Below are 27,319 nucleotides of genomic sequence, written 5' to 3'. Positions count from 1 at the left end.
CTCTGCTGATTCTTTCTTCATGGGCGGGGATCTGTAGTAGCAGTATCTTGATGTTCAGGATGATCTCAGGCATGCAGTATGGTCTTTACAGTATGCTTGGGGTCTACCAATGTGTTTTTACACAGTGTGACAGCCCAGTCCTTAAGCAGGCAGGATATAACAACCAAAATCTGAAGTTCATTTGTCTTACATTTCCTGATAGCTGCACAGGACTGCCTGCACTGTCTTCTAGTTACAACCAAGCAGTCGTTTTCATACAGCACTGTACTTCTCTCACTATGTCTGGCTCCTAATAACTAACAACAGTTGTTTTTTTCAAAGCAACTGTTTCCAACCTTAGTATTATGTTTCTCGGTCACCTTGGAGCACTCCCATCCCTTGTCAAAACAGTTTATTGGCCTTTTCCATCCTGACTGCAGACACAAGTATGCCAGACCATCTAGTTAAATGCTGTTGGGCAAAGTGAATAGAGCGTATGTTCTGCTGCCCTCTCCAATACCATCTGGTTAAATGCTGCTGGACAAAATGAATACAGCCTCCATATGTTCTGCTGCCTTCTCCAATCAATGTTCTTCCCCATTCTGGCCTTATCTTTATCATCAATCTGCCTATCTTGTCCATTTTAGCTTCCACAATAGCGAAGCACTCCTTTAAAAATCACATTCAGTTTTTTCTAATTCCATTATTTTATCTGATGGATCAGTCAATACATTGTTATCTTCTTTATTTATAATTGCCACAGCAAGGATGTAGTCATGTTTTTTTTTTTTTTTTAATCATTATCTTTTTTTATTTCCTGCTAATCTATAGGATCTCTTGCATTATTAAGTCAAGCGTAGCCTGGGAGTCATCTTTTGTAATTCTTCTCAATCTAATCAGTGGCTGACACGTTACAGACTTTATTTTCCTGTCCCATAAAGTTTGACAGCAATCTGGAAAAAGGAGCCATTGTAGAATTTTCTGTTTTCTTTTAACGTTTTTTTTTGAAAAGCAACACATAAACTTTCAAAAAGAAGACTAAATGTTTTTAAGGTTAAAAAAGATTACATTTGGAACATTTAAATAATAGAGTTTTAGTAGGAGTATTGTTGCAGCCATAGTGCCATACCAGGTCTGTCCCTAAATCTCTGATGAATTTCCATCCTTTCATGAATAACAGGAAGGATCCTGCCACAAAACCAATCACCACAAGAACTTATCATTTGCACTTTATGCATCCATCTGCACAAAAAGCATACTTTATGCATCCATCTGCACAAAAAACATACGTAACAAGCCTCTTCTCATTATGAACTCCTGAGGCATCATTTCAAATTACATCAACAGAACCAGGACTTACAGTATATTCACATTATGGAAGAGGGGAAATACACATAGAATGATGAAAAGTTGTAGTCCTTTCACTTTTAACCCATGCCATATATTTTTAGTGGTGCATTCAAGCTACTAAAACATCTTAGTGGGAGCAGAATTTTGTCTCCAAGAATCCCACTAACACCTTCAATACCAACTCATTGGGAACCTGAACAATAGAGCAAGAGGCATCCACATGAGGAAAGTACAGTTGTGTACACTTACCATAAATGTAGATGTTCGAGTGTCTTCACTGTTGCAGTCATCATTGTAGGGTTCTTCCTGCCGGCAGGCAGCCCTCGGTCGGCCAGAATCCCAAAGTCTGGGTCCGGCGTCGGCTGTTCAGTCATCCTCCCTGACGTCAGAGCATCAGGGGTACAAAGCTCCCAGCCGACACCATGTTCTCCAGATTTTCTTGTCCCAGATGTCAGGTGCCCAAAAGTAAAGGCTAAAAGTAAGGTACAACAAAACCCCATACCCTGTAGCAAATACACCTCAGAAGAAGGGTGAAGCAGGGAACCACACTAATGAGAGAATAAGAGGGGGCAGGTGGGTGCGTAACCAAGACTGCAACAGTGAAGACACTCGAACATCTACATTTATGGTAAGTGTACACAACTGTACTATATTCATCGTGTTTCACTGTTGCAGTCATCACTGTAGGGTTGAATCCCAAAGCTGAGATAAAGGGTGGAGGTTATTGAGTAGAAGGGGCGGCTAGTCGGCCTTGCATGACTGCAGAAGCAAAGCCTACCCTGGACCTAGAATAAAGAGGCAGATTATAGTGCTTAGAGAAAGTATGCACTGAACTCCAAGTTGCAGCTTCCAAAACATCTTTGGTAGGTACTCCCGAGAAAAGCAGCAGAAGTAGCAGCAGCTCTAGTGGAGTGAGTCCTGATTTTTCCTGGGATTTGCTTTCCATGATGAGAGTAACAAAATCTGATTCCATGAGCAATCCATTTAGAAATGGTCTGTTTTGAAATAGCCTTGCCTTGGGAATTTGCTGCATAAGAAACAAACAGTTGTTCTGTTTTTCTGATATCCTTGGTTCTGACCAGGTAAAAACGAAGCTGCCTGTGCACGTCCAAAGAATGCAAGATCCTCTCCCCCTTATTTTGTGGATTGGGGAAAAAAGTTGGCAGGTGAATAGTTTGGTTTAAAGCCACTTTAGAAACCACTTTAGGCATGAAAGTAGGGTTAGTCCTTAAAGAAACCCTGTCTTGATGAAAAATAATATAAGGTTCCACAGCCATGAGTGCTTGTAACTCCGAGACTCTCCTGGCTGAAGTCAAAGCCAGTAGGATAGCGGTCTTCTATGATAAATACTTTATATCAGATGTGCCAGCAGGCTCAAAAGGAGGCAGAGTAAGTTTTTCCAGAACATAGTTGAGGTCCCAGGCAGGTATGGGTGGTGTCCTAGGGGGCCTTAAATTCTTTGCTCCTCTGAGATATTGTTTCAGAAGTGGATGTGAAAAAATTGGAGGATCTGTATTGTAATGTGCAGAGATAGCTGAGGCATGTATTTTTATGGAGGAAAAGGATAAACCCTTATGTAACATGTCTGTCAGGTAATATAAAATCAATGGAATATTAGGAATGAGAGGATCTGAATCCTGAGCATGCATCCAGGTGCAAAATCTCTTCCATTTACCTGCATAAGATTTCCTAGTGCTAGGCCTTCTGGCTTCTAAGATGACATCCATGACCTGTTTGGAAAGGGTAGGATTAATCATAGACCCTGAATACGCCAGGCTGCCAGGCTGAGAGTTTTGATATGAGAGTGCAGAACCTGGCCCTGGTGTTGGGACAAAAGATTTGGAATCGGAGGTAAAATCCAAGGAGGCTCCTGGGATAGATTCATCAGTGTTGAGTACCAAAATTGTCGAGTCCAATATGCGGCCAGTAAAATCATCTTGGGTTTGTCCTGTTTTATCTTTAATAACACCCGTGGAAGAAAAGATAGAGGAGGAAAGGCATACCCCGAGAGGTTCCTCCAACTGAATGAGAGAGCATCCACTTTCCATGCTAGTTTGTGATATGTCCTTGTGCAAAAAGTCTGCAACTGGTAGTTGAGGGGAGATGCAAACAGATCTATGTCCGGGCAGCCCCAGGCTTCTGTAATCATCTGGAATATATGGATGTCTAGCATCCACTCGTGTGGGTCTGACAGGTTCCTGCTCAGGCTGTCTGCTAGAATATTTTGTTTCCCTGGCAGGAACTGAGCTTGTAGGTCCACTTTGCAAGCTAGTGCTGTGTTCCATAGAGTCATGGCTAGTCTGCAAAGGGGGTAGGAGTGTGAACCCCCTTGCTTGTTTATGTACCACATAACTGTGGTGTTGTCTGTCCGTATCAGTAGTTGCCCTGGCTGTAGAAGATCCCTGAAAGCCAAGAGGGCATTCTGCACACTAGCATCTCTTTTAAATTGATATGTAGGTGCTTCTGATCCTCTGTCCAAAAACCTTGCAGGCCTTTCCCCTGCAAGTGGGCTCCCCATGCGTAATCTGAGGCGTCCGTGGTTAACGCTTGGTAGGCTGGAGGCAGACTGAAGGCTTTCCCTTTGTTTTGAAGACATGCCATGGCCCACCAATGGAATTCCTTTTGCAGGCAAGACAGCAATCTGTGTGTCTAGACTGTGACAATGCTGGGACCATACGCTTTTTAGATACCATTGTATCTTCCTCATATGCAGTCTTGCATATGGTATGAGAAGGATGCAGGAGGCTATGTAACCCAAAGCCTGCAGGAATTTCCTTGCAGTTAGCTGAGACATTAACGCCAGGGTTTTGAAAGTTGAAGCCAGCTGAAGTTGTTTTTCGGATATCAGGAATGCCATCTGGGTTGTTGTGTTTAAAAGAGCACCCAGAAAAGTTATCTGTTGTGTGGGTGTCAAATTTGACTTTTTTATGTTCACAGTGAATCCCAGGTACTTGAGTAGATTTTGAATAAATTCCAGGTGCTGGAGTAAGACATCCTTGCTGTCTGCTTGAATAAGGCAGTCGTCCAGATAAGGGTAAATTTGAATTCCCTTGAGTCTGCAGTAAGCTACTACTGGTGCCAGGCACTTGGTGAAGACCCTGGGTGCAGTAGACAAGCCAAAGGGTGGCGCAGAGAATTGGTAATGTTTCGAGCCTGCCTTGAACCTGAGGTATCTTCTGCACTCCTGTCTGATAGGAATGTGTAGGTAAGCCTCCTTTAAGTCCAATGTCACCATCCATGCATTTTTGCTCAACATTGGCAGGAGCTGCTGCAGAGTAAGCATCTTGAACTTTGGTATCTCCAGGAAAGTATTTAAGACTGACAGATCCAGGATGGGTCTCCAAGAATTTTGTTTTCTGGGAACTAGAAAGAGTCTTGAATAAAAGCCTTGCCCCATCTCTGATTGTAGAACCAGTTCTATGGCCCTCATAGCCATGAGGGATCCCACCTGGTTTAATGCCTCTGCCCATTGGTGTTTTGGTAGGTCTGGCCATCCGTTTGGTCTTGGCAAGGAATGAAAGTGGAATTTGTAACCTCTTGAAACTACATCCAGAACCCACTTGTCTTGGGTTATGTAAGTCCAATTTTGGTGAAAAAGAGAGAGTTTTCCTCCTAGAGGGGCTTCCAGGAGAGAGGTTCCTGGAGCCATGCAGGGAGAGTCATTGAGCCTGTTTCCTATAAGATTGAGGTCTGTCCTCTCTACCCCTGGGGGTGGAAGCACTCCACTGTCTAGGTCTATAAGAGGTCTGTGCTTGGGCCCTCCCTCTGGGGCGCCTATATCTACCCCTCTAAGGCCTGTCCAAGCTGGGAAAGGACCAATTTTTAGTTGGCCAATTTCTGCTAAATCTTGGGGGCTGAACTTGTAAGAAATCCTTAACCGTTTGCATGGGTTTTGCCTTATCCTCCATTTTCTTTATCACCTCTTCAGCCTTAGACCCAAACAAAACTGTTTACACCAATAATCTAGCCTCTGCCACCAAACATGGCACACTCATACAATACGCAGATGACTCGACCATCATCTGCTCAGCCCAGTCCCTACCAAAACTGCAAAAAGTCAAACAGGAAGCCTTTTCCTCTGTTGAAACATGGTTATCCGATGCCCGATTAATACTCAACCCAAACAAAACTAAACTACTCATCTTCCAACCCACCAAACATACTCAAAACAACTCTCACTTTAACATCACGGCAAAAGACAACACCACTATATACCCAACTCAACACACCAAATTGCTAGGAGTGGAAATAGACAATAAACTAAAATTTGTCATTTGGTGTAGCTGCTTGTCTCGCTGGGTAGAGTGCTCATACCTAAGGTTCAATGGTTTGGAAAGTATGTATCTGATGAATTCCAAGTGCAAGGGACGAAAACACATACTGAATTTGTTTTTGTAAAAGCGTTAATGCTTTATGGATGTTTTTCATTAAATTGAGCGAATTCACGCTTTTGGGTTTCTCGTTTTTGGCTTACTGCACTCCGTTTGGATTTATTGGTACTTTTGAGTGCTTTTCACTTTGGCATTTCTTAAAATTTGACATTCACATATCCATGACTATAAAAAAAGTCCACAAAAAACTAAGAGCGTTATACAGAAATAAGCAATTTCTCACCAAAGCAGCAAAGATTTCAATAGCAAATTCCCACCTTATCTCCACCCTACTTTATGCCTCTCCAACATATACCAACCTAAGGCAATGTGATCTAAACAAGCTAGAGACCTGCTACAAGAAAAATCGCCAAATTCGCCACAGGGGCATCCTACCATAGTCACCACTGTCTCTCACTTGCTGAAGTGGGCTGGCTTGAACTCCCTCACCTCCTTCAGTGGTATCAACTCTCACTCACCCACAAACTAGTAAACCATCCACTAAATGTCCCATCCCCCCAGAATCTACTCCAACCCTATCGCACCACCAGACCACTAAGATCCAGCAGCAAAAATCACTTGCAGATCACTAAAGCCAATAACTCTGCTGGTGAAGCACTATTCTCTTGCGCCATAGCCAAATTATGGAACTCACTCCCACCCACAATTACCTCCGTACCATCATGCACCCACTTCAAAACTTTACTAAAAGTGCAACTAAAAACATGCTGGCTATGGCCTTGCAACTCCCACTCTAATATTATCCTCCCCATCCAACCACTACCTTTCTTTCCACTCCACTAACTACCTTGATTATAGCAAGCTCAGATGATCATAAGCCAGTACTTATTATACAGCACGAACTTCTTCTTCTTGTAACATTTGTTAATGTCTGGTATGCACTTCACAGATAAAGATTCTAGTTGTCTACTGATGTACTATGTTCTTCATCTGTAAATATGTTGTAAGTAATTGCTATGTAAATTGTTAATCACTATGTAATCCAATGTAAATACTGTTTGTTTATTTTAACTGTGGAGCTTTTCTTCCCGGGCCTCCGCTAAAAATGGACCTACGTCCATTGGACACTCCCGGGCAACAAATTTAAATAAATAAATAAATAAATAAAATAAATAAAAAACATTATGTTGAACAGGAGCATCCAGTAACTTTGCTTTCACTTGATCAGGCAAATTTTGTTCCTTTAACCAAGCATGCCTTCTAATGACCGTGCCAGTGGCAGCCGCCCTGCATGAGGCCTCCAAAGCATCAAAACCACAGTGTAAGGTATGCTTCCCCACCTGCTCAGTAGCATGCATCAAATCATGTAATTCCTTATTATCTGCACATGCAGAAATGGCACCTAGCTTTTGTTTCATAAGAGACAGAAGAAATTGCTGATATTTTAGCATATCCAGTATCCATCTTGATTAACCGATCTCTGACAGAAAGTTACGTTCCCACATTGTGGAAAGTCTCACATATAATTCCCCTCCACAAAGGCGGACCCTCTGCAGAACTAACCAATTACCGCCCCATAGCTATTCTCTCTCCACTCTCCAAAATACTAGAGAGATGCATACACTCTCAGGTCTCACACTACCTCCTTACTAACAACCTCCTTTCCAGTACTCAGCATGGTTTCCGACCAAACCATAGCACCACCACTGCCTTACTCTCCTTTACTAACACTATCCTTCAGCATAAAACAATGGCTATCTCTCCTCTGCTACTTTCCTAGACCTATCTAAAGCATTTGACATGGTCCCACACAAACAACTTATCTCTGTCCTCAATAACCTATCCTTCTCACAATCAGTCACCAACTGGTTTCAGAGTTACCTGTCTGACCGCCAACAATCCGTTGTATGGCAGAATGACATATCTCCCCAACCACCTGTCTCCATAGGGGTTCCCCAAGGATCCATCCTTGGACTCCTACTTTTCTCTGTTTACACCAATAATCTAGCCTCTGCCACCAAACATGGCACACTCATCCAATACGCAGATGACTCTACCATCATCTGCTCAGCCCAGTCCCTACCCAAACTGCAAAAAGTCACACAGGAAGCCTTTTCCTCTGTTGAAACATGGTTATCCGATGCCCAATTAATACTCAACCCAAACAAAACTAAACTACTCATCTTCCAACCCACCAAACATACTCAAAACAACTCTCACTTTAACATCACAGCAAAAGACAACACCACTATATACCCAACTGAACACACCAAATTGCTAGGAGTGGAAATAGACAATAAACTAAACTTTGACATTCACATATCCATGACCATAAAAAAAGTCCACAAAAAAATAGGAGCATTATACAGAAATAAACAATTTCTCACCAAAGCAGCAAAGATTTCAATAGCAAATTCCCACCTTATCTCCACCCTACTTTATGCCTCTCCAGTATATACCAACCTAAGGCAATGTGATCTAAACAAGCTAGAGACCTGCTACAATAATATTGCCAAATTTGCCACAGGGGCATCCTACCGTAGTCACCACTGCCTCTCACTTGCTGAACTGGGCTGGCTTGAACTCCCTCACCTCCTTCAGTGGTATCAACTCTCACTCGCCCACAAACTAGTAAACCATCCACTAAATGTCCCATCCATCCAGAATCTACTCCAACCCTATCGCACCACCAGACCACTAAGATCCAGCAACAAAAATCACTTGCAGCTCACTAAAGCCAATAACTCTGCTGGTGAAGCACTATTCTCTTGCGCCATAGCCAAATTATGGAACTCACTCCCACCCACAATTACCTCCGTACCATCATGCACCAACTTCAAAACTTTATTAAAAGTGCACCTAAAAACATGCTGGCTATACCCTTGCAACTCCCACTCTAATATCATCCACCCCATCCAACTACTACCTTTCTTTCACCTCCACTAACTACCTTGATGATAGCAAGCTCAGATGCTCATAAGCCTAGTACTTATTATACAGCAGGAACTTCTCATTGTTACATTTGTTAATGCCTGTTATGTACTTCACAGATAAAGATTCTAGTTGTCTACTGATGTACTATGTTCTTCATCTGTAAATATGTTGTAAGTAATTTCTATGTTAAATTGTTAATCGCTATGTAATCCAATGTAACTACTGTCTGTTTATTTTACTGTGGAGCTTTTCTCCCCGGGCCTCCGCTGAAAATGGACCCACGTCCAGTCGGACACTCCCGGTCAACAAATTTAAATAAATAAATAAATAATAAATAAATATGAAATTGACAATTTAAAGCCCTAATGGATAAAGTAGCAGAAGTGTACACTTTTTTACCCCGTCTCTCCAAAGCTCTAGAATCCTTATCTGACGGAATAGGGTTCTTAGCAGTGGCAGCTTTAACACCCTTAGGACCCTGAGAAATGGATTCTGGATCAGCAGTAGGATTTTTATAAAGAAACTGGTGGGAGTTAGGGACTCTGTAATATCTATCAGGCTTTGCAGGGGCTGGAGGAAAGAAATCAGGAGTTAAATTAGCCTCAGAAAAGACATCATCCACAATATCCAAAATAGGAGGAATAGCCAGGGGTCTGTGTTGGGGAAGAAGAAGGAAATCCCTAAGCCTTCTCTTAGATTCGGAGTACTCCTGTCCTTCCCAGTGAAAATGTTCCCTCATGTCATGTAAAGTTTCCCCAAAAGAAAAATCCTCAGGGGGAGAAGCTGAAGGAATGGATTCCTCAGCATCAGAATCCTCATAAGGAGGGAAAGTATAATCCTGTTCAGAGGAAAACACTGAAGAAATAAATGCCTGATCAGAGGATTCATAGTCGAATTCTTGTCTTGGCCTTTTGTCTGGAGGGGGATGTGAACCCCTAATCATAGTCAGTAAGTCCTCCGCCATTTTAAGCATTTGTTTTTGCGATTTAGGTCCCGGATCAGAGGAGGCCTGGGCTTGAATCTTTGTTTTTGAAGGAGTCTTTGCCTTTGTCTTTGCCTTTATCTGAAGCTGCGTAGGCCTGAAAACCCCCTCGGAAGCCAGTACCTGCACAGCGGCTCCGGACCCATCCGAGGGAGCATTGTCCGAAGGTCCTGCACCTGGAGTACTCAAAGGCCTAGTTGGCTCCTCGTGGGAGTCTGTTTCGGCAAGCGGTTCTGTAGTGGCCGACGACAGGGGCTGCGAAAGGGCCTCACTGACGATGGCTGAACCTGCAGCTGGCTCTGCCTGTAAACCGTCGTCTGATTTGGACCTCGGAGGCCTGTCCTTATCCTTGCGCCTTTTGTAAACTCCGGTAGTCGGAAGCGTGTCCGACGACATATTGTAATTAAATCGCCTGCCAAAGTAGTGAAAAGCAAAATCGTATCTCCACTTAATAGTACGTTGATTAAATATAGCACAAAACTGACAACTACCTATGTCGTGGTCAGGGCCTAGAGAAGGAATACAGTAAGAGTGGAAATCCTTATGAGGTATTTGCTTCCCACATGAAATACAATTATTAACTTTTTCTGACATCAGACTGGAGCAAGAAAAAAGTTTCCCCAACAGGGTACTTAGCTTTGAGAATAAGAAGAAAGTCTTCAGAATGAAGCACCAAAAATATCAGGAGTCAGACGACCGGCACTTGCAAACTGCTTCCACCGCACGGCAAAAAAGACTGGAGAACATGGCGTCGGCTGGGAGTTTTGTACCCTCTGATGCTCTGACGTCAGGGAGGATGACTGAACAGCCGACGCCGGATCCAGACTTTGGGATTCTGGCCGACCGAGGGCTGCCTGCCGGTAGGAAGGACCCTACAGTGATGACTGCAACAGTGAAACACGATGAGCATCTGAGAGAATTCTGTTTTCTCTGCCTTTGCTACTCTGCCTCAGTAGAAGAGGGAGTGAAAAATCAAACTACAAACTCCGATTCCATCAAGTTATTTCAGTATAAACCACAAATTACAGGGCAAAACTTAATCATAAACTTTTTTTTTGTCTTTAAAGAGTCTTGAGGCAATCACTGTTTTCCGAATTTTAATTGAGCCACGTAAACTGTTCACTGCCTTCCTTTCAAATACCATAAGTCATTTGATACTGATTTTTTTTCAGGTACTACTGGGAATAGCGTAAAACGACTTGGTTACTGATAGTTTGTAACACAGAACTTAATAAACAAGTCTAACAAAAAGCAAGCCCTGGCACTGAAAGAGATTCTTGCTGTTAGTGCAAATTGGCTAACATGAATCTCCAATTCAGATAAAAGAGAAAGTCCTAAACAACTATTTAGCACATAATTACCAAGTCTCTAAATCAAACGCTGTGCTGCTATTTTTCCTTACCAGCTCACAAGATGTAGTAACAAATGCAACCCTCAGCATATGTGTGCACGTACACACACACACACACACACACACACACACACACACACACACACACACACACACACACACACACACATCCTTGCTGCTCCAAACAAGCCTTAAAAAAAATCACAGAAACAAACACACACGCACAGCTCTATGATACCTACGTTTAATAGTGGTACAAGCTACAAACCATTCCTACAGGGGTGAACACTGTCAAAATATGGAGTTTACTTTTTATTCAGCACCAATTCCAAGTGACAGCATGTGGCTAATTTGCATTAGCCGCTCCCCACACTGCTACATTTGCATGGGTCTGGACCAGCAAGTCTGATTTCTGTGCTAATGTCATTGCCAGCAGAAAACAGTAGCAGGGAAGCTATCTTTGAACTCATAAGTTAAGGCTTCCACATCACTGTAAGACTTTCTGAATCCCAGGGAAAAGACAACAACCACTATTACAGAGGGTAAGCACTGTGCTTTATTTTCCCTTTGCTTCATAGAATTTGTTGTACCTTTGTTTTCTCTCATGCTATCACACATAAAGGTAAGACCGAAACATCAACATAAAGCTATCCAGTGTACAAACATGTCAGGAAGCAATATCCTGTCAATACTTTCCCAAATAATTTTTAAGTTTAATAAATGCTGGTTATCTGAACCTGAAACAGTATTAGGAATAGATGAGAATCTCTTAATGGACACAACTTCACTATGATGCTCATGATAATTTTAAAGTACATTGTCACATTTTCCTTAGCGAATGCAAATATCCAACCTTTAATAATGGGAGTAATCTTCTTATCTTACACCAAATCAAAGTTTTTACTGTTTGTGTCATTTAGTGTGCTATTTTCTCAATTCATTTAATTCATAAGCACCATTGCTTGAAAATGTTCTTGAGACTGAAAAAGCCTGACATGACAACATGAGAAGAGTGTACCCACAATCCCACGCTATCTACATTAATGAATAAGCTAGCAGTTTTCATGCTAGATGCTGCAATCAGGAAGGAAGTCTTATATCCTACTAAAACAGTTTTTGTCAGCAGTCCTTCAAAATTTAACACATTTGATCTTCTGTTAGTGAAACCATAATGTAAGTAGGTACCTGTAGACAGCTGTTCCTCTCAAAAAACAAGAAGCTTTTTTATTACCAGAATGCACTGTATGCATAAGTAAATTAATGCCAATATTTAACTTTACATCACTTTGTGGCTGCGATTATAAAGGAAAACAAATGGGTCAACAGTAAAACTAAAATGTCAAACAAAAGTTATAATCTTTGTTTTTAAACCACTTCCTGCTTTAGCACATGGAGTAAATCCAGAAATAAAATTAAGTATAAAACGCAGATATATGAAAAGCGTAACAATACACTGCAGAGTAATTTCACAGTATTACCAAAGAAAATTATTTTGGCAGATTTTGCTTACACCACTTCCGATCTTCTGTACTTCATTCTCCCCTCTCACACGAACACAACTCCCCCATGCGACCCCCACTTCCCTAGTACATTAGAATTTAGTAATACCTTACATTTATTTTCTGTATCAAATGCCAAATGTGATCCAGCAGCATATGCCAACAACCACACTTCTTGCCCTTTGTGCAGTTATGACACGTATTACGTAAAACAACGTGCTGTATTTTGAAGGTTGCATAATTCCTGATGAACATGTACTCCTCTAAGCCTCTTTGCCTCTTTATTTATTTACTATGTTTCTGACTGGGGTAGTGGACTGATCCTCTGGGGGCCCAAGAAATAAAACATACAGTAGCAAAATAAAACATACAGTAGCAGAAAGCTAGTTATGAAAATAAAATTGCCAAAGATTCCAAAGACAACCACTAGACATTCTATAGTTATGTCAAGAATCTAAATGGCAATGCTCAGATCTGCTCTGAGCTACAACAGAATGGCGTTAAATATACTGATCCCAAGGATATTGCCAATATCCTGGCAGATCAATTTAGTGCCAACTTAACCCCCCTTCTCACCCCTAAAGGGCCCATCTCAATACCTAAAGATTGCCAAATTCCAATAATCATGGCCACACAGGTAGAAACCGCACTCTCCAAAGCTAAGAATACAGCATCCATGGGACCAGATGACATCCCGGGCTGTGTACTACATGAACTACAAAATTAACTGACACCTCACCTAAATGTCATGTTTAATCATAGCCTCACCTCAGGCTTCGTGCCCACTGAGTGGCGCACAGCTACAGTTATCCCACTCCACAAGGGGGATCCACCTTGGATCCTGGGAACTACCATCCCATCAGTCTGAAGAGCCTGATCTGCAAGGGCATGGAACTTATAAACAAAGACATTGGCAACCTTCAAACACTGGACTCCACCCAGTTTGGGTTTGTGAAGGGCCGATCTTGTCTCCTGAACCTGATTGACTTCTTCGAATCAGTCTCCAGATCTGTGGACAAGGGTAAGGCGGTCCACACAACCTATCTGGACCTCGCCAAGGTCTTCAACACCATCCCCCACTCTGGAATCATAGATAAACATACTAAGCTGGGCATAAATCCCTACGCCACTCAATGGGTTGACAACTGGCTTACTGACAGAACCCACACTGTAAAAGTAGCGAACTCCAAATCCAGCTCCAGACAAGTGACAAGTGGAGTACCTCAGGGTTCAGTCCTGGGACCGCTCTTGTTTGGCATCTACTTCTCTGAAGTACAGGCCAACACTAAGGGACTCTGGCTAACAAAGTTCGCAGATGACTGCAAACTGGGAGCCATTATTGAATCCCCAAATGATGTGGATATTCTACAGAAGGCAGAGAAAATGGTGATTTGACAAAAGTTCTACAAGCAGGGCATCCCAAAGTTTGGATGGAACTATGGTGAAAGTATGCTGTGTGGACTAAAGAATATTTCTGGGTCTGTTTAGTACTTGGGTATTGCTGGACTAACAGTGCAGCTGATATGGTGGTTCTCTAGTAGGCAGCTTGTGACTAAGGCAGGGGTCAGATTCACTAAACAGGGTTCTGTGGACCAGGCAGAAGAGTACTAGGTCAGCAGTTTGTGAAGACGGGCACAATTTGGATGACTCGGGATGTCACAGTGGTGTTCATTTCTGGGAGGAGAGTAGCATGGAGGGGCAGATTTTGCTAGGGAGTGTTTAGAGGTTTCTGAGGCTTTCTGGGAGGCATGGCTGTACATGACTGTCACTGTGTCAATGACACCCTGACCCCATGTGCAAAAATGGGAAAGGGGTTAAGAATGGATAGATGTATGGTTGGATATGCCAGCAAGGGAAGGACATATTCAAGTTTTGGCAGTAGAAAATGTGCATAAATAGTCTTTCTTTCATCAGGCTAAGAAATTGTGAGCTATGATAACAGCCGTAAAGAGTGTGTATGTGATTGATGTTTGCCTTTACTGGGTTAACATGGAGAGACAGACTTAAGCAGGGAGTAAGAGTTAGTCCTAGGTATATGAATAAGACAACACATTCAAATGAGTGTGTTATATTAAAGCAAGATTGCATTAAGTCTATACAGTACATCTCAAAATGGTAACAGTAGTAGGAAAAGTGGGTTTAATCTGCCTCAAAAGTCTACATGGGTAAGTATTGTCAAATAAAGCATTTCATATACCATCACTGCTGTATTCATTCATAGTTTAGATCATTTTTTGCTACTTGATCTAGTCACTTTGTACACTGATGTTTACAAATACCACAGTCAAGTGAATACAATTCTGCCTATTTTGTTACCTCTCAGTGCACATAACTTAAAATATGTGGTGGTATTACAGACAGTACTTAACTTTTTTGACGTATTCTAAAACAGACACCCAAAAGTTTGTGTTGGTGTACATCAGTATTGATGAAGCTGATGTATTTGCTTACCATTCTCACTCAGACTGTCAATGCTGCTTTACATTTATTATGTAATATTTTTAATATATCTTAATAAGTGATTAATCTTTCTGTCACTCACAAATCTGCTCACTAATAGTGCTGTCTAGGTTCACTGTAGATTACAGTATTCATATACACATACTGTTAAGGTCTCTTCATTTGACAAATGGAATCATTGACTGGATTTCTGTGATAACAGTAACTGTAATCATGAACTAGCTCTTTTTCATGCGCTGCTCTTACAAATCCATGTAAGCAGCCTTATGCACATGTATTTTGGAGACCTTTTTAGAAGACATAGATAAACTTGACAGCAATCTAGAGAAGTAATCCATCCACCTACATGTCTTTAGGAAGTGGAAGGACCCTAACACAAGCCCGTATACACACAAGGAGGACATGCAGAGAAAGTATTTTAGACATGAATGATCCAGAGAACTAAACAAGGCATTCTCAAACAGGAAATAAGTGAAAGAACTAAACAGTATGAGACAGCATTCCTAACCCAAATGTCTTTCTTCATTTAAACATCTTTGCATAAAAAAACCTTTGCAAGTTATATTTGTTTTCTGGATTAATAGAACTAAATTGGTACAACATCTCATGACACTAAATATCTATATTTAGTAGCCTTTCACAGATATCTTTAAAAGTGCAAAGGGTGAAACTCTATAGAATTGTACTCTGAGGACAAAAATAAACCTGGATATATTTGGCACACTAGCAAGAGTCTTTCTTTACAGATATGACCCTGAGCTCAACAGAGCCACCTACAGGTCTTAAATAGTATTTATTTGGTTGGTTGGTTGTTTAGTTTAAATAGGAAAGTCTGACTTTGCAGAAACCCCTTTTCACTGTTGGCTGAGGGAGAAAACTCCATGCTAAAAGTACTAGTACTGTAAGGGAATTAAATTTTACATTCTCTAGCAGTGAGATAAGATGACAGCTTCAAGATTACACATAATTACAACAGTAACATCCCAACTCACATTTTAAGTCATGACGTGCTAGAAACGTGACATGCTGTATAGAATTTACCTTTTGTAACAAATGAGTATGAGAAAGAGAGAGTGAAAGAGAACAAACATAGTGAGAGAAACAAAATCAATGCTGAAGGTATACAAGGAGTAAAATATAGAAGCGTAGCAGACAGGTAAACAAAGCTTAGCAAGGGGTGGAACATGAGCATAGCCAAGACTCAGTGAGACATTGAAGAGTACTTTTTAAAGGTTTTGAGGTTGTTGATCTGTTTTAGGGAAAGTTCCATAGGTTGGTGATATGAGATAAGTACTGTGAATCATCTGCATTGTTGTTGGACTGTTGCTGGATTTCGTAGGTAATAGAAATAGTTTATCTGTGGACTGGAGTGTTCATTGTGAGGAGCATGGCTGAGTAATATTTCTAAGTGTAGAGAATCACTCAGGATTGTGCATAAGGGAGTGTGTGGTGACTAATTGCGTCACAGTTAAGTGTTGAGCTAGGTGTAACCAGTTTAGGTGTTTCAAGGTGAAGCAGTGATGGGATCTGAAGGACATACTTGCTGCAAATCTGGCTACTTTGCAGTAAAAAATTTCTAGTGCATTTACATAAGTGGTTTGTAGATTGACAAGACAGGAAAAACATATAAGAGAGTTGGTAGCAAAATGTCAGTGGCTTTCCTGGCTTGATCTGTTAGGTGTGGCCTAATGGGGTATAGGATGCCTAAGTTTTTTTGTGAGTTTTGTTTACTACGTGTTTGATGCAGTGATCACATTTCATAGCATTATCTATGATGGCACCCAGGAGCATTGTGTGAAATACTAGCTCTACTGTGTGATCTGAGAAAGAAATGGTGAACACTGTTTTTGGTTTCAATACAGTTTAGAGGTAAACAGCATTAATTTAGTTTTTCTGGAGGACATTTAGTAGAAGGTGTTAGTTGGACAGCCAAGACTCAGTGGATGAGGGGGACTCCTGGGTTACCTCTTGCAGCTCAGTTAGTTTTTTGGCAGAATAGGTCAGGAGAGCTTTTGGAGAAGTTTTTGTTAAGAGATAGTGTCAAATGCCTTTAACAGGTTGAAGAATACTGCTGACTCTAGGTTACATTCATTACTATTCTGATTTATGGTGGTGGTGAAATGTTGAGAGCTGTCATGGCGCTGTAGTAAATATCACACTTACGGAAAGGACAGCAAGTACCCCCAGTGGACACCAGATAGTGTTCTTGTGCTGTACTTTGTTAATGGCTTACAGACATTTGCCCAGATCACCCAGGCTCATATCACAGTTGTTTAAGAGCTCAAGGTTTTCATTGCTTATGTTACTAATTATTGAGATACATACAAGCAAGATCTTGTTAATCATATCTGTCTGCTTACTAGATGATTCAAGCTCATAGCCTCAAGAAAAAGGAGCAAAACAGGTGTTAAACTACCTTTTCAAGGGCGGCTCCTTTCTCTGAGGTGCACTGATCTTGTAGCCAGATGATAAAGTAAGGGGATATGGGGTGCTAGGGTGCCTTTCCCCCTACAAAATACACACACACACATGTGTATATACATATTTTTGTGTGTAATGTTGCATTTGATCACATTGTTCATAAGCTTGATCACTTATGTTCTCAGTTTGTGAGTACTTGATCTAATCTAATATAAGCAATTTTTGGTAGACTTTTGAGATCTGAGCTTGAGTAAATGAGAGAAACATGGTGGAATTACTGTTACTCTCAATAACAGTAAAAACACAGGGCAATAGTCCAAATTTAGAATGTAGGTTCACTGGCTCATAGGTGTATACTAGGCTAAAGGCCACTAGGGTCCTTTGTGTAACCCAAATGTGACCTAGAAATTTGATTTATATTTGATTTATATATGACGACTTACTGATTGCCTCTGTCCATCAGAAACACAAGCATCCGACTGGGGGGGGGGGATTCCGATTAACCATACATACATCAAACTTGCACTTAAATAGGCACAGGGAGGATCTCTGCTTCACATGGAAGCAGAGCTTGTTCCAGAGAATGGGAATTGTCTGAGAAAATATCTGTCTCTCCAACATGTCCTATTTATGTTGAAAGCAAAATTTAGGAATTTTAATCTAGCAGTCCTGATGCTGTTTGTTTTGCAGATGTGTAAAAGACTCATCACAACAAGGTCTGGGGATGCCTTGTATGTCAAGCAGAGATCACCTCTCAGAAATCTGTAATGATATTGAGTAAAGAGACAGAGTTTTGAGGTGATCACCATAAGACATTGTGTTTACTCCCTGTATTCTTTTTTTTAAGGAACTTTTGTGGATATTCCAGTTGCTGCATGTGTCTGGTCAGGTGCATGAAAAACGAAAACATACTAACAACACACTCCAAAAACTGAACGGTAGCACTCTTGCAGAGGGTAGAAACCTCAAAATTAACAAATTCAAGTTTAAAATCAACTTTTTAATCAACTCCTAGTATTACCACTGAATGTTAAAACCGTACTCATAAGTATTCATAGAATGACTTTCTGACTACCTTGGGCACATGTTGGTCGAAGCCTAGGATACTATCTACATGAGTTGCCAGACCTCTGACTACTGAATCAACTGTTAAGAGTATTTTATTGATGATGTAGTTACGCGGGGTAGCAGACTTCCTAAAAGGTACTATAATGCATTTCTTAGTACTGTGTTTTAAGCTATGCCAAACTTGATTAGCCAGAGACATTTGACATTGACTTTGACATCTAAGAAGTAGATGCCAAAGAGGCTTGGGCCTAGCAAAGAGTCCTGGGGACTCCACTGGTGACTGGCCTGTGTGACCTCATTGATTCTAACCTCTAGTGTCCTATCAGTAAGCCAACTAGCTATCCATCATATTATAAAGGGGTTTATAACTAGTTCTGTAAGTTTGTTAACAATGACCCAGAAATGCTTTAGCCAGATCTAGACAGGTAGTATGCACAATTTTCCCATCATCAGTTGCCTTAGTGACCTTTTCAATGAAGTCCACAGCAGCCAGTAAGCATGACCTTCCTTTGACAAAGCCAAACTGAGATGCAGCCACTGTCTGTTGGTCTCCTATGTTCTTGTTGGTAATTTCCATGATAATTCTTTCCATGGCTTTACAAATAAGATTAGTCTGACTAATGGATCTGTAGTTTCCAGGATCTGTTGGAGATCCTCCCTTATGAAGGGGATGACCGCACAGTTCTCCAGTCACATGACACAAAGAACATTTTAAGACTATAGTTAAATAATGACTTCAGGGATCCTGATAGGTCATATTCTGGAGGAATCCTGGGATATTATCGTAGCACACTGAGGTTGTGTTCTTAGCTTTAGTGAGTGCAGCCAGTACATGCTCCTTAGTTATAGTTGAAGGGGCTATGTTTGAGTGTATTATTGGGGGGATGGTTGGAAGTAAGAGGGGGTAAATTTGGAAATGAATTTGTCTGCTAACACGTTCACTATATTGTCAGACTTGTGAATGTGGAACCATTAACCACCGTTTCAGCACATTGCTACATGCTGCCCTCGAGGTTTCTAACACAGCTGTAGAAGGCCTTATGGTTATCTTTCACCTGTGAGGATATCTTAACCTCAGAGTTGGCTTTGCTTGACCAAATTAGACCACATAGTTACCTATTCATTTTGATGAGAGAGTTTTTATCTTTATGGGAATTACCCTTACTGATTTTTGTCATAATTCTTTTTGTTTTGCTGTATATCCTGTTCAATTTGGGATGCCATCAGGGTGGTTTGTTTTAGGACTAGTTCTAGGCTTACTTCTGGTAGGAACAGCAGACTGTGAGCATCCACTGATATGATTGTATAGAGTTTCAGAGAACAATTTGGCATAGGCTGGTGTGTTCTCTGGGTTTGAAAGGACATTGAATTTTGACAAACCATTACTTAATAACAGGTAATTTGCCTTGGAATAGTTCTTAACTGTTACTAGTTTTAATGGGGTTACTGAGTTGATTTTGATTGAGACAGCTTCTTACCAGGGAGGACAAGACATTGGGGGGATTACAGCATTCTCCCATATATACCGCACTATCTAGGGTTAACTGTTATACAGATCAATTGCAAGTTTCTCAGGAGGCTTTGCCATTGAGAAGACAATGCATAAATGTGAATTAAAAGAAGAAATGTTCCTCAGACGGCAGCTACTGGAACTATGTGAACAAAAATGTTGGTGAGTGGGTGGCTGCACAAATAAAGTTAGAGAGCTCTGCATGATAGAGATTCAATATCTGAAGACAGATGCAGGCAACAGGCAGATTGGCAGGTATTCATGGAGTGCCTGGTCAGATAGCAGCACTTCAAAGGCATGCCTGTCAATCCCTATAGCTAGTGGAGACCCACAGATAAAGACACGGACACCATTTTGGTGGTGGTATGGTTAAAACCGAAAAAAGAAAAATTGCTAGGAATTCTGCACTGACGTTAATAAAATCATTCTTACCTTCATATGCCTTGTTGGTTTCATACAGAAAACATCTTGTCTGTGAGCCAAACGGCAGCTGCACCTGCAGACACACATCATCTGACATCATCCTCACAACAATGTCTGAGCCTGAAAGAAACAGCACAGGAATGATTTACATATTTCTGTTTGAAACCCCCACTAAAACTCACCAATTATTTCTAGCCTCAAGAGTTTTCAAACTTGTAAATGAACTCCAAACTTTGTAATTTGAAAATATTTTTTCTGTTGATCACATTTACAACCTATGTAACTTGCCTGTATGCAAGATCAGCACACTCATATAAAAGAAATCTGAGTTTGGTGTGACTTATCAAGAACTTTCAAACATTTACTTATATTGGCAACATGATGTTTCTGCTACAATATTAAAGAGGCCGTCAGAAACTCTATTTCTTTCCTCACTTTCCATTAGGTTCTGTATTTCTTTCTCGTTCGTTCTGCATTCAAGTGAGCAATAGCAATATGGAACATTTCTAAAACATTTTCTGTTCACCATCTCAATACCAAGCATGTGAAACAGCCAACTAAGTGCTTAAGGGCCATGCTATACCTAAAGGGATGATCCATCTAAAGCCATCTCTTAACTTGAATTGCGCAAATGTAAAGAGGCTCTACCTCAAGCACTCATAAGAGAGAAACTCAAAGGGTTTACCTAATGTTGCTTCCCCGAATCACCCAGGATTACTACAAGACTGCTGTCTTGAAACTGGGTACCAAACTTTGAGCCAGGTACAAGATGAGTGGTGAAGGATGTATGTCTTGTTCAAACCTAGAAATTAGCTGCATTGATTAAATTATGGATTGCACAGTTTCATCCTGCTGCAAAATGCAATCAGTGCCAATGTGTATTATGAACTTCTGAGAAAACATTACATGAAATTAAATAAACCCTTGGCACATTTACAGTAGCAGACTCCCAGACTCCATTTAAGGGTACAATGTGCCAGGTTATGAGCAAGGCACCATGGCAGTTTGGTGGAAACATTTTTGCCTCAAAGCTCTTCCAAGTATATGGGGTTGGATGTCTTAACAGGCAGTCCAGTATCTGTTCCACAAGGTCCCTCTGGAACCTTGTCATATGGGATAAACAGTTAAGCACTCCATATGGGCCAATGTCCTGTACTCCATGTTGGGAGGATAAACAGTGGAGGGCTTTGCTCCAGTGTGGTTTGTCCTTGGGGGAGGCATAAGACTTTACCAGGCTTGCACATACACTTGGTGATGTTGGACTACCACCATGCCCTCTCTCCCACTGGGTCAATCATGTGGTCAGTGAGAATAACCACCCTGGATGTAGAAGGGGCAAACATGGATGCCTCAAATACGACTTCCTGATCTGGGGAAAGGGTGAGTGGTCATTGGGCTAATTACCTCTCTGATGCATGAATTCCAAAATCTTGCCATATCTGGGATCTTTAGTTGGACACTAACAGGAGCATTCCTCTTCATCAAAGTGAGTGACAAGGTAAGCGATTCCACAGGGGAATCTATACCCTTCCTTTTGCATGTACACTTTCTGGGAAGTGTGGGTGGGATTCTTTGAAGATCCTGAAATGTTTCTGGCTCCTTGCTGAAGAAGGGGTTAGAGGTGTTCATTGCAACTTTGTCCTTTGTGTCAAAGATAAGGGCTCAAGGACTCAGGAAAACCTGTGTCAATGAGAGAAACTGAGAAGGAGGGTGCATCCTCTCAAACAACTTAAGGCCAACACAGAGCCAAATGGCCCTGAAGAAACTCCCATGGCACCGACTCTATCCTGGAAGAAGAGAAAGTACAGTTGTGTACACTTACCATAAATGTAGATGTTCGAGTGTATTCACTGTTGCAGTCATTACATTTGGGTAATATGCTGGCAGGTTGCCCTCAGTCGGCCTGATTAACAAAGTCTTGGGTCCTGCGACAGTTGCTGTCCCTTCTTCCATGATGTCAGGATGTCAGGTCGTCAGGGGTATAAAACATGCAGCTGATGCCATTAAATCAGTTTTTCTTGCCCCAGATATCAGGTGCCCCCCAAATGGAGAGCAAATAAATTTAGGAACACAAAAAATATACCTCCAATCCGAAAAGCAAATACACCAAAAGGGCTTTTAAGCATAGTGAAAGAAAGCAGAGGAATAGCCAAAGAAAAATAGGGGGCTGGAGGGAGGGTAACAAGGACTGCAACAGTGAATACACTCGAACATCTACATTTATGGTAAGTGTACATAACTGTACTATGTTCTTCATGTTTCACTGTTGCAGTCATTACATTTGGGTAGATTCCCAAGCAATGATTGGGTGGAGGGAATTATACAGCATTAGGACCAGCTATAAGGCCCTGCAAGACAGCAGTGGCAAAGCCAGCTCTGGATTTAGAGAAAAGTGGTAAATGGTAATGTTTGGTGAACGTATGAACTGAGCTCCAGGTAGCAGCTTCTAGAATGTCCCTGGTAGGAACACTTCTGAGAAAGGCTGCCAAAGTAGATGCAGCCCTGGTGGAATGGGGTCTGATCCCCTGGGGGATAGTCTTTCCATGGTGTATATAGCAAAAATGAATACAATGGCTTATCCATTTGGAAATGGTTTGCTTTGAAATAGCCTTTCCCTCTGCCCCTGCAGCAAATGGCACCAGCAGTTGTTCATATTTTCTTTGAGATTTTGTTCTGCTTTGAGTTGTCTGTGTAAATCCAATGAATGCAGAATCTGCTCCCCCTTGTTCTGTGGATTGGGAAAGAAAGTTGGCAAATGAATTGTCTGATTAAGAGCCACACTGGATACCACCTTAGGCATGAAGGAAGGATTGGTCCTGAGAGATACCCTGTCCGCATGGAAAATGATTAAAGGTTCCACTGCCATAAGAGCCTGTAATTCTGAAATCCTTCTAGCTGAAGTGACTGCTAAAAGGAAAGCTGTTTTCCAGGAGAGAAATTTTAAGTCTGCAGTAGCAGCTGGCTAGAAAGGAGGGAGAGTGAGCTTTTACAATACAAAATTGAGGTCCCAGGCAGGGGTTGTAGCTCTCCAGGGCGATCTTAAGTTTTTGGCCCCTCTGAGATACTGTTTTAGCAGGGGATGAGAGAAGAGGGGAGGTTCTGTGTTGTAATGAGCTGAAATGGCTGAGGCATGGATTTTTATGGAAGAGAAAGACAGGCTCTTGTGAAGCATCTCAGTTAAGTATTGTAAAATCTGAGGAATGTTGGGCACTGCTGTGCTTATCCCCTGAGATTGATTCCATGCACAGAATCTTTTCCATTTGTCAGCATAAGATTTTCTAGTACTAGGCCTTCTCACCTCCAAAATGACATCCATCACAGGTTTGCTGAGGGATGCTAAGGATGAATTTAGGTGATTAGCCACGCTGCAAGATTCAAAGTTTGGAGCTGAGTGTACAGAATTGGTTGTTCTGCTGAGACAGTAAGTAAGGTGTCTGAGGCAGGTGCCATGGTGGAAGGTGTGACACATTGCGCAGGAGTGGGTACCAGTGTTGGCGAGGCCAGTCTGGAGCAATCAAAATCATTTTTGGTTTGTCCTGTTTGACTTTTAGTAGAACTTTGGCGAGCAGAGGGGTAAAGGCATAGACTGATAGGTTTTTCCAGCTGAAGGACAGAACATTCACTTTCCAGGCTTTTTTATGATGAGCTCTTGTGAAAAAAATTGTCCAACTGATAGTTCTGGGGCGAGGTAAAAAGATCTATGTCTGGACTCCCCCATTTGCATGTCAACATGTTGAAAATCTGTGGTTCCAGTGTCCATTCGTGTGGGTCCATGAGATTTCTGCTTAGCTCGTCGGCCAGAGTATTCAGCATTCCTGGCAGGAATTGTGCTTGCAGTTGTACTTGATAGGTCAAGGCCATGTTCCACAATGCCATGGCTAGTCTGCAAAGGAGGTAGGAGTGTGTACCCCCCTGCTTGTTTATGTACCACATAACTGTGGTGTTGTTTGTCTTTATCATTAATTGTCCTGGAAGAAGGTAGCCCTTAAAGGCTGTCAGTGCATTCTGTACAGCTAGCATTTCTTTTTGATTGATATGAAGGTACATTTGATTTGGGCTCCATTTGCCCTGAATGCACTTCCCTGCCAGAACTGCCCCCCAAGCATAGTCTGATGCATCTGTATTTAGGGTTTGGGCGGCAGGGGGTGGTATGAATGGCAGTCCCTTGTTTTGGTGGCAGGCCTCTGCCCACCATAGGAACTCTAGTTGCAGGCAAGGTATGATAGGAATCATTGTTTCCAGGCTGTGACAATGCTGATTCCATAGACTGTTTAAGTACCACTAAAGTTTCCTCATATGCAGTCTTGCATATGGAATTAGAAGAATGCAGGAGGCCATGAACTCCAAGACTTGCAGTATTTGCCTTGCAGAAAACAGGGTTTTTATGGCCACCTGTTTGAAGTAAGTCACCAAATGAATTTGTTTGTCTGGCGTAAGGAAAGCCATTTGGGCAGTTGTATTCAAGCTTGCACCCAGGAATATAATTTTTTGAGAGGGTACCAGTTGTGATTTCTTTTCGTTTACAGTGTACCCTAGACAAGTTAGAACCCTTTTTACAAATGCCAGATGGTTTAGAAGAGTGTCCTTGTTTTCTGCCTGAATTAGACAATCGTGCAGGTATGGATATAGCTGAATATTTCTTTGCCTGCAAAATGAAATTACTGGAGCCAGGCACTTTGTAAAGACCCTTGGCGCAGTAGATAAGCCAAAGGGCAGTGCAGAGAACTGGTAATGCAAGTAGCCTGCTTTGAAGCGGAGGTATCTTCTGCAAGATTCCCTGATTGGGATATGCAGGTAAGCCTCTTTTAAATCTAGAGTTGCCAATCAGGAATCTTTGCCTAGCATAGGAAGTAACTGGTGAAAAGTCAGCATCTTGAATTTTGGAATGTCCAGAAAGGTGTTTAGAGTAGATAAGTCCAGGATTAGACACCATGATGTGTCTCTTCTGGGTACCAGGAAAAGTCCTGAATAGAAACCTTGTCTCTTTTCCTCTTCTGGAACTGGCTGAATAGCCCCCATGCTTATGAGGGAAAGTACTTGTTTCTGGGCCTCTGCCCACTGATTTGGGGGCAGGTCTGGCCATCCGTTTGGAATTGGCAATGTGTGGAAATGAAATCTGTATCCCTGGGATACTATATTTAAAACCCATTTGTCCTGGGTTATAAGTTGCCAGTTTCTTGCATGAAGAGCCAGTTTTTCCCCCAAAGGGGTGGCTAAAAGGTAAGTGCTTGGTAAGTGTAAAGGGAAGTCATTGAGACTGCTTACCATAGGGAGGTGTCTTGTTGTTTCCAGATTTGGAGGAGGAGGAGGCACCCCATTGTTTTGTTCTGAAAGTCCGTTGTGATTGAAACCTGAAGCCTTTGGAATGTCTGGGTTTGACTTGAGTGGCTCTCGAAGGAACTGGAAAGGACCAGTTCTTAGTAGGCCAGTGCCTACTAAATCGTGGAGGCTGCACTTGTAAGAAATTTTTCACAGTTTGCATAGATTTAGCTTTATCTTCCATCTTTTTAAAAACTTCTTCAGCCTTGTTATCAAAGAGACGGTCCTGTTGTAAAGGAGCATCCAACAATTTTGCTTTAACATGATCAGGCAGATTTTGCACTTTGAGCCAAGCATGCCATCTTAGCACAGATCCAGTTACAGCAGCCCTGCAAGAGGCCTCCAAAGAATCAAAACCACATTGCAAAGTATGTTTTCCAACTTGTTCAGCTGAATGCAATAAATCCTGTAAATCTTTGTTTTCTACACAGTCAGAAATTAACATAATTTTCTGTTTAAGCAGTCCTATGATATGCTGTTGATATTTTAGCATATGAAATTGACAGTTTAAAGCCCTGATTGCCAAGGTTGCAGAAGTGTAAATCTTCTTACCCCATCTATCCAGTGCCCTGGAATCTCTATCAGAAGGGGTAGGATTGTTAGCTGTAGAAGCCTTAATGCCCTTGGGACCCTGAGAAATGGTTTCAGGATCTGCAACAGGATTTTTGAAAAGGAATATGTGGGAGTCAGGGACCCTGTAGTATCTGTCTGGCTTACAAGGAGCCGGAGGCAGAGAATCAGGAGCCATACTAGATTCTGAAAAAACATCATCAACAATGTCTAAAACAGGAGGTACAGCCAAAGGCCTATGCTGAGGAAGAATAAGAAAATCCCTAAGTATCTTTTTAGATTCAGAGAAATCCTGACTTTCCCAGTGGAAATGTTCCCTTAAGGTATGTAAAGTTTCCCCAAAAGAAAAATCCTCAGGGGGAGAAGCAGAAGGAATGGAATCTTCTGCATCAGAATCCTCATAAGTAGGAATAGACAATTCCTGTTCATTAGAAGGGTCAGAAGAGATAGAATCCTGTTCTGAAGATTCATAATCAATGTCTTGCCTAGGCCTCTTAGAGGGGGGGGGGGGGGGTTGGCTACCCCTGATCAGAGTAATTAAATCTTCAGCCATTTTGATCATTTGTTTTTTAGGCATAGGGGCCTGCACATGTGGCCCAGGCATCAGTTTTTTAGGCATAGGTCGAGATTTTGGCCTTAGTTTTGAAGATGGCGTTGGTCTAATATACAAATCTGTAGGCATGAAACCACCCTCAGAAGTCGGTGCCTGCATAGCGGCTCTGGACCCATCCAAGGTAGAGACATCCGCGGGTTCCATAACTGAAGCATCTTGCGGCATAATGGACTCTGAATGGGTCTCAGTAGAGGCCTGCAAATCAGAAGTAGTGGGTATCAGGGGCTGTGAAAGCACCTCACTGAGTACCAGCGAACTGGCGATTGGCTTAGGAGAAGCGTCGGCGGCTGTTTTGGACCTCAACGGCCTGTCTCTGTCTTTTTCTTTGCGTTTTTTAGGTATTTCGGTAGTCGGATTGCTAATCGACGACATTTCTGGATAATTAAAGCATGAGCCAAAATATTTAGAAGCAAAAATGTACCAACGTTTGATAGTGAGTTGATTAAATAAAGCACAAAACTGACAGCAAGGTACGTTATGGTCAGGGCCTAGCAAGGAATACAGTACAA

At 41.8% G+C, this 27,319-nt stretch overlaps 1 protein-coding gene across 2 annotated transcripts in view; it reads right to left on the bottom strand.

Annotated features, from left to right (window-relative positions):
- INPP5B (inositol polyphosphate-5-phosphatase B) overlaps positions 1–27,319 on the bottom strand; it is a 2,334,801-nt gene that overhangs the window by 2,140,132 nt on the left and 167,350 nt on the right. For both annotated transcript variants that reach the window (XM_044083533.1, XM_044083543.1), the window contains exon 4: positions 20,318–20,428. In XM_044083533.1, coding sequence (XP_043939468.1) covers positions 20,318–20,428 — 111 coding nt within the window. The remainder of the gene's footprint in view (positions 1–20,317; positions 20,429–27,319) is intronic.

This window comes from Protopterus annectens, chromosome 1.part1, assembly GCF_019279795.1.
Source record: "Protopterus annectens isolate FY-2018-M chromosome 1.part1, PAN1.0, whole genome shotgun sequence".
NCBI classification, from domain to species: domain Eukaryota; kingdom Metazoa; phylum Chordata; order Ceratodontiformes; family Protopteridae; genus Protopterus; species Protopterus annectens.
The sequence above is the reverse complement of the archived record's forward strand: the minus strand, read 5'-3'. Positions and strand labels throughout refer to the sequence as shown.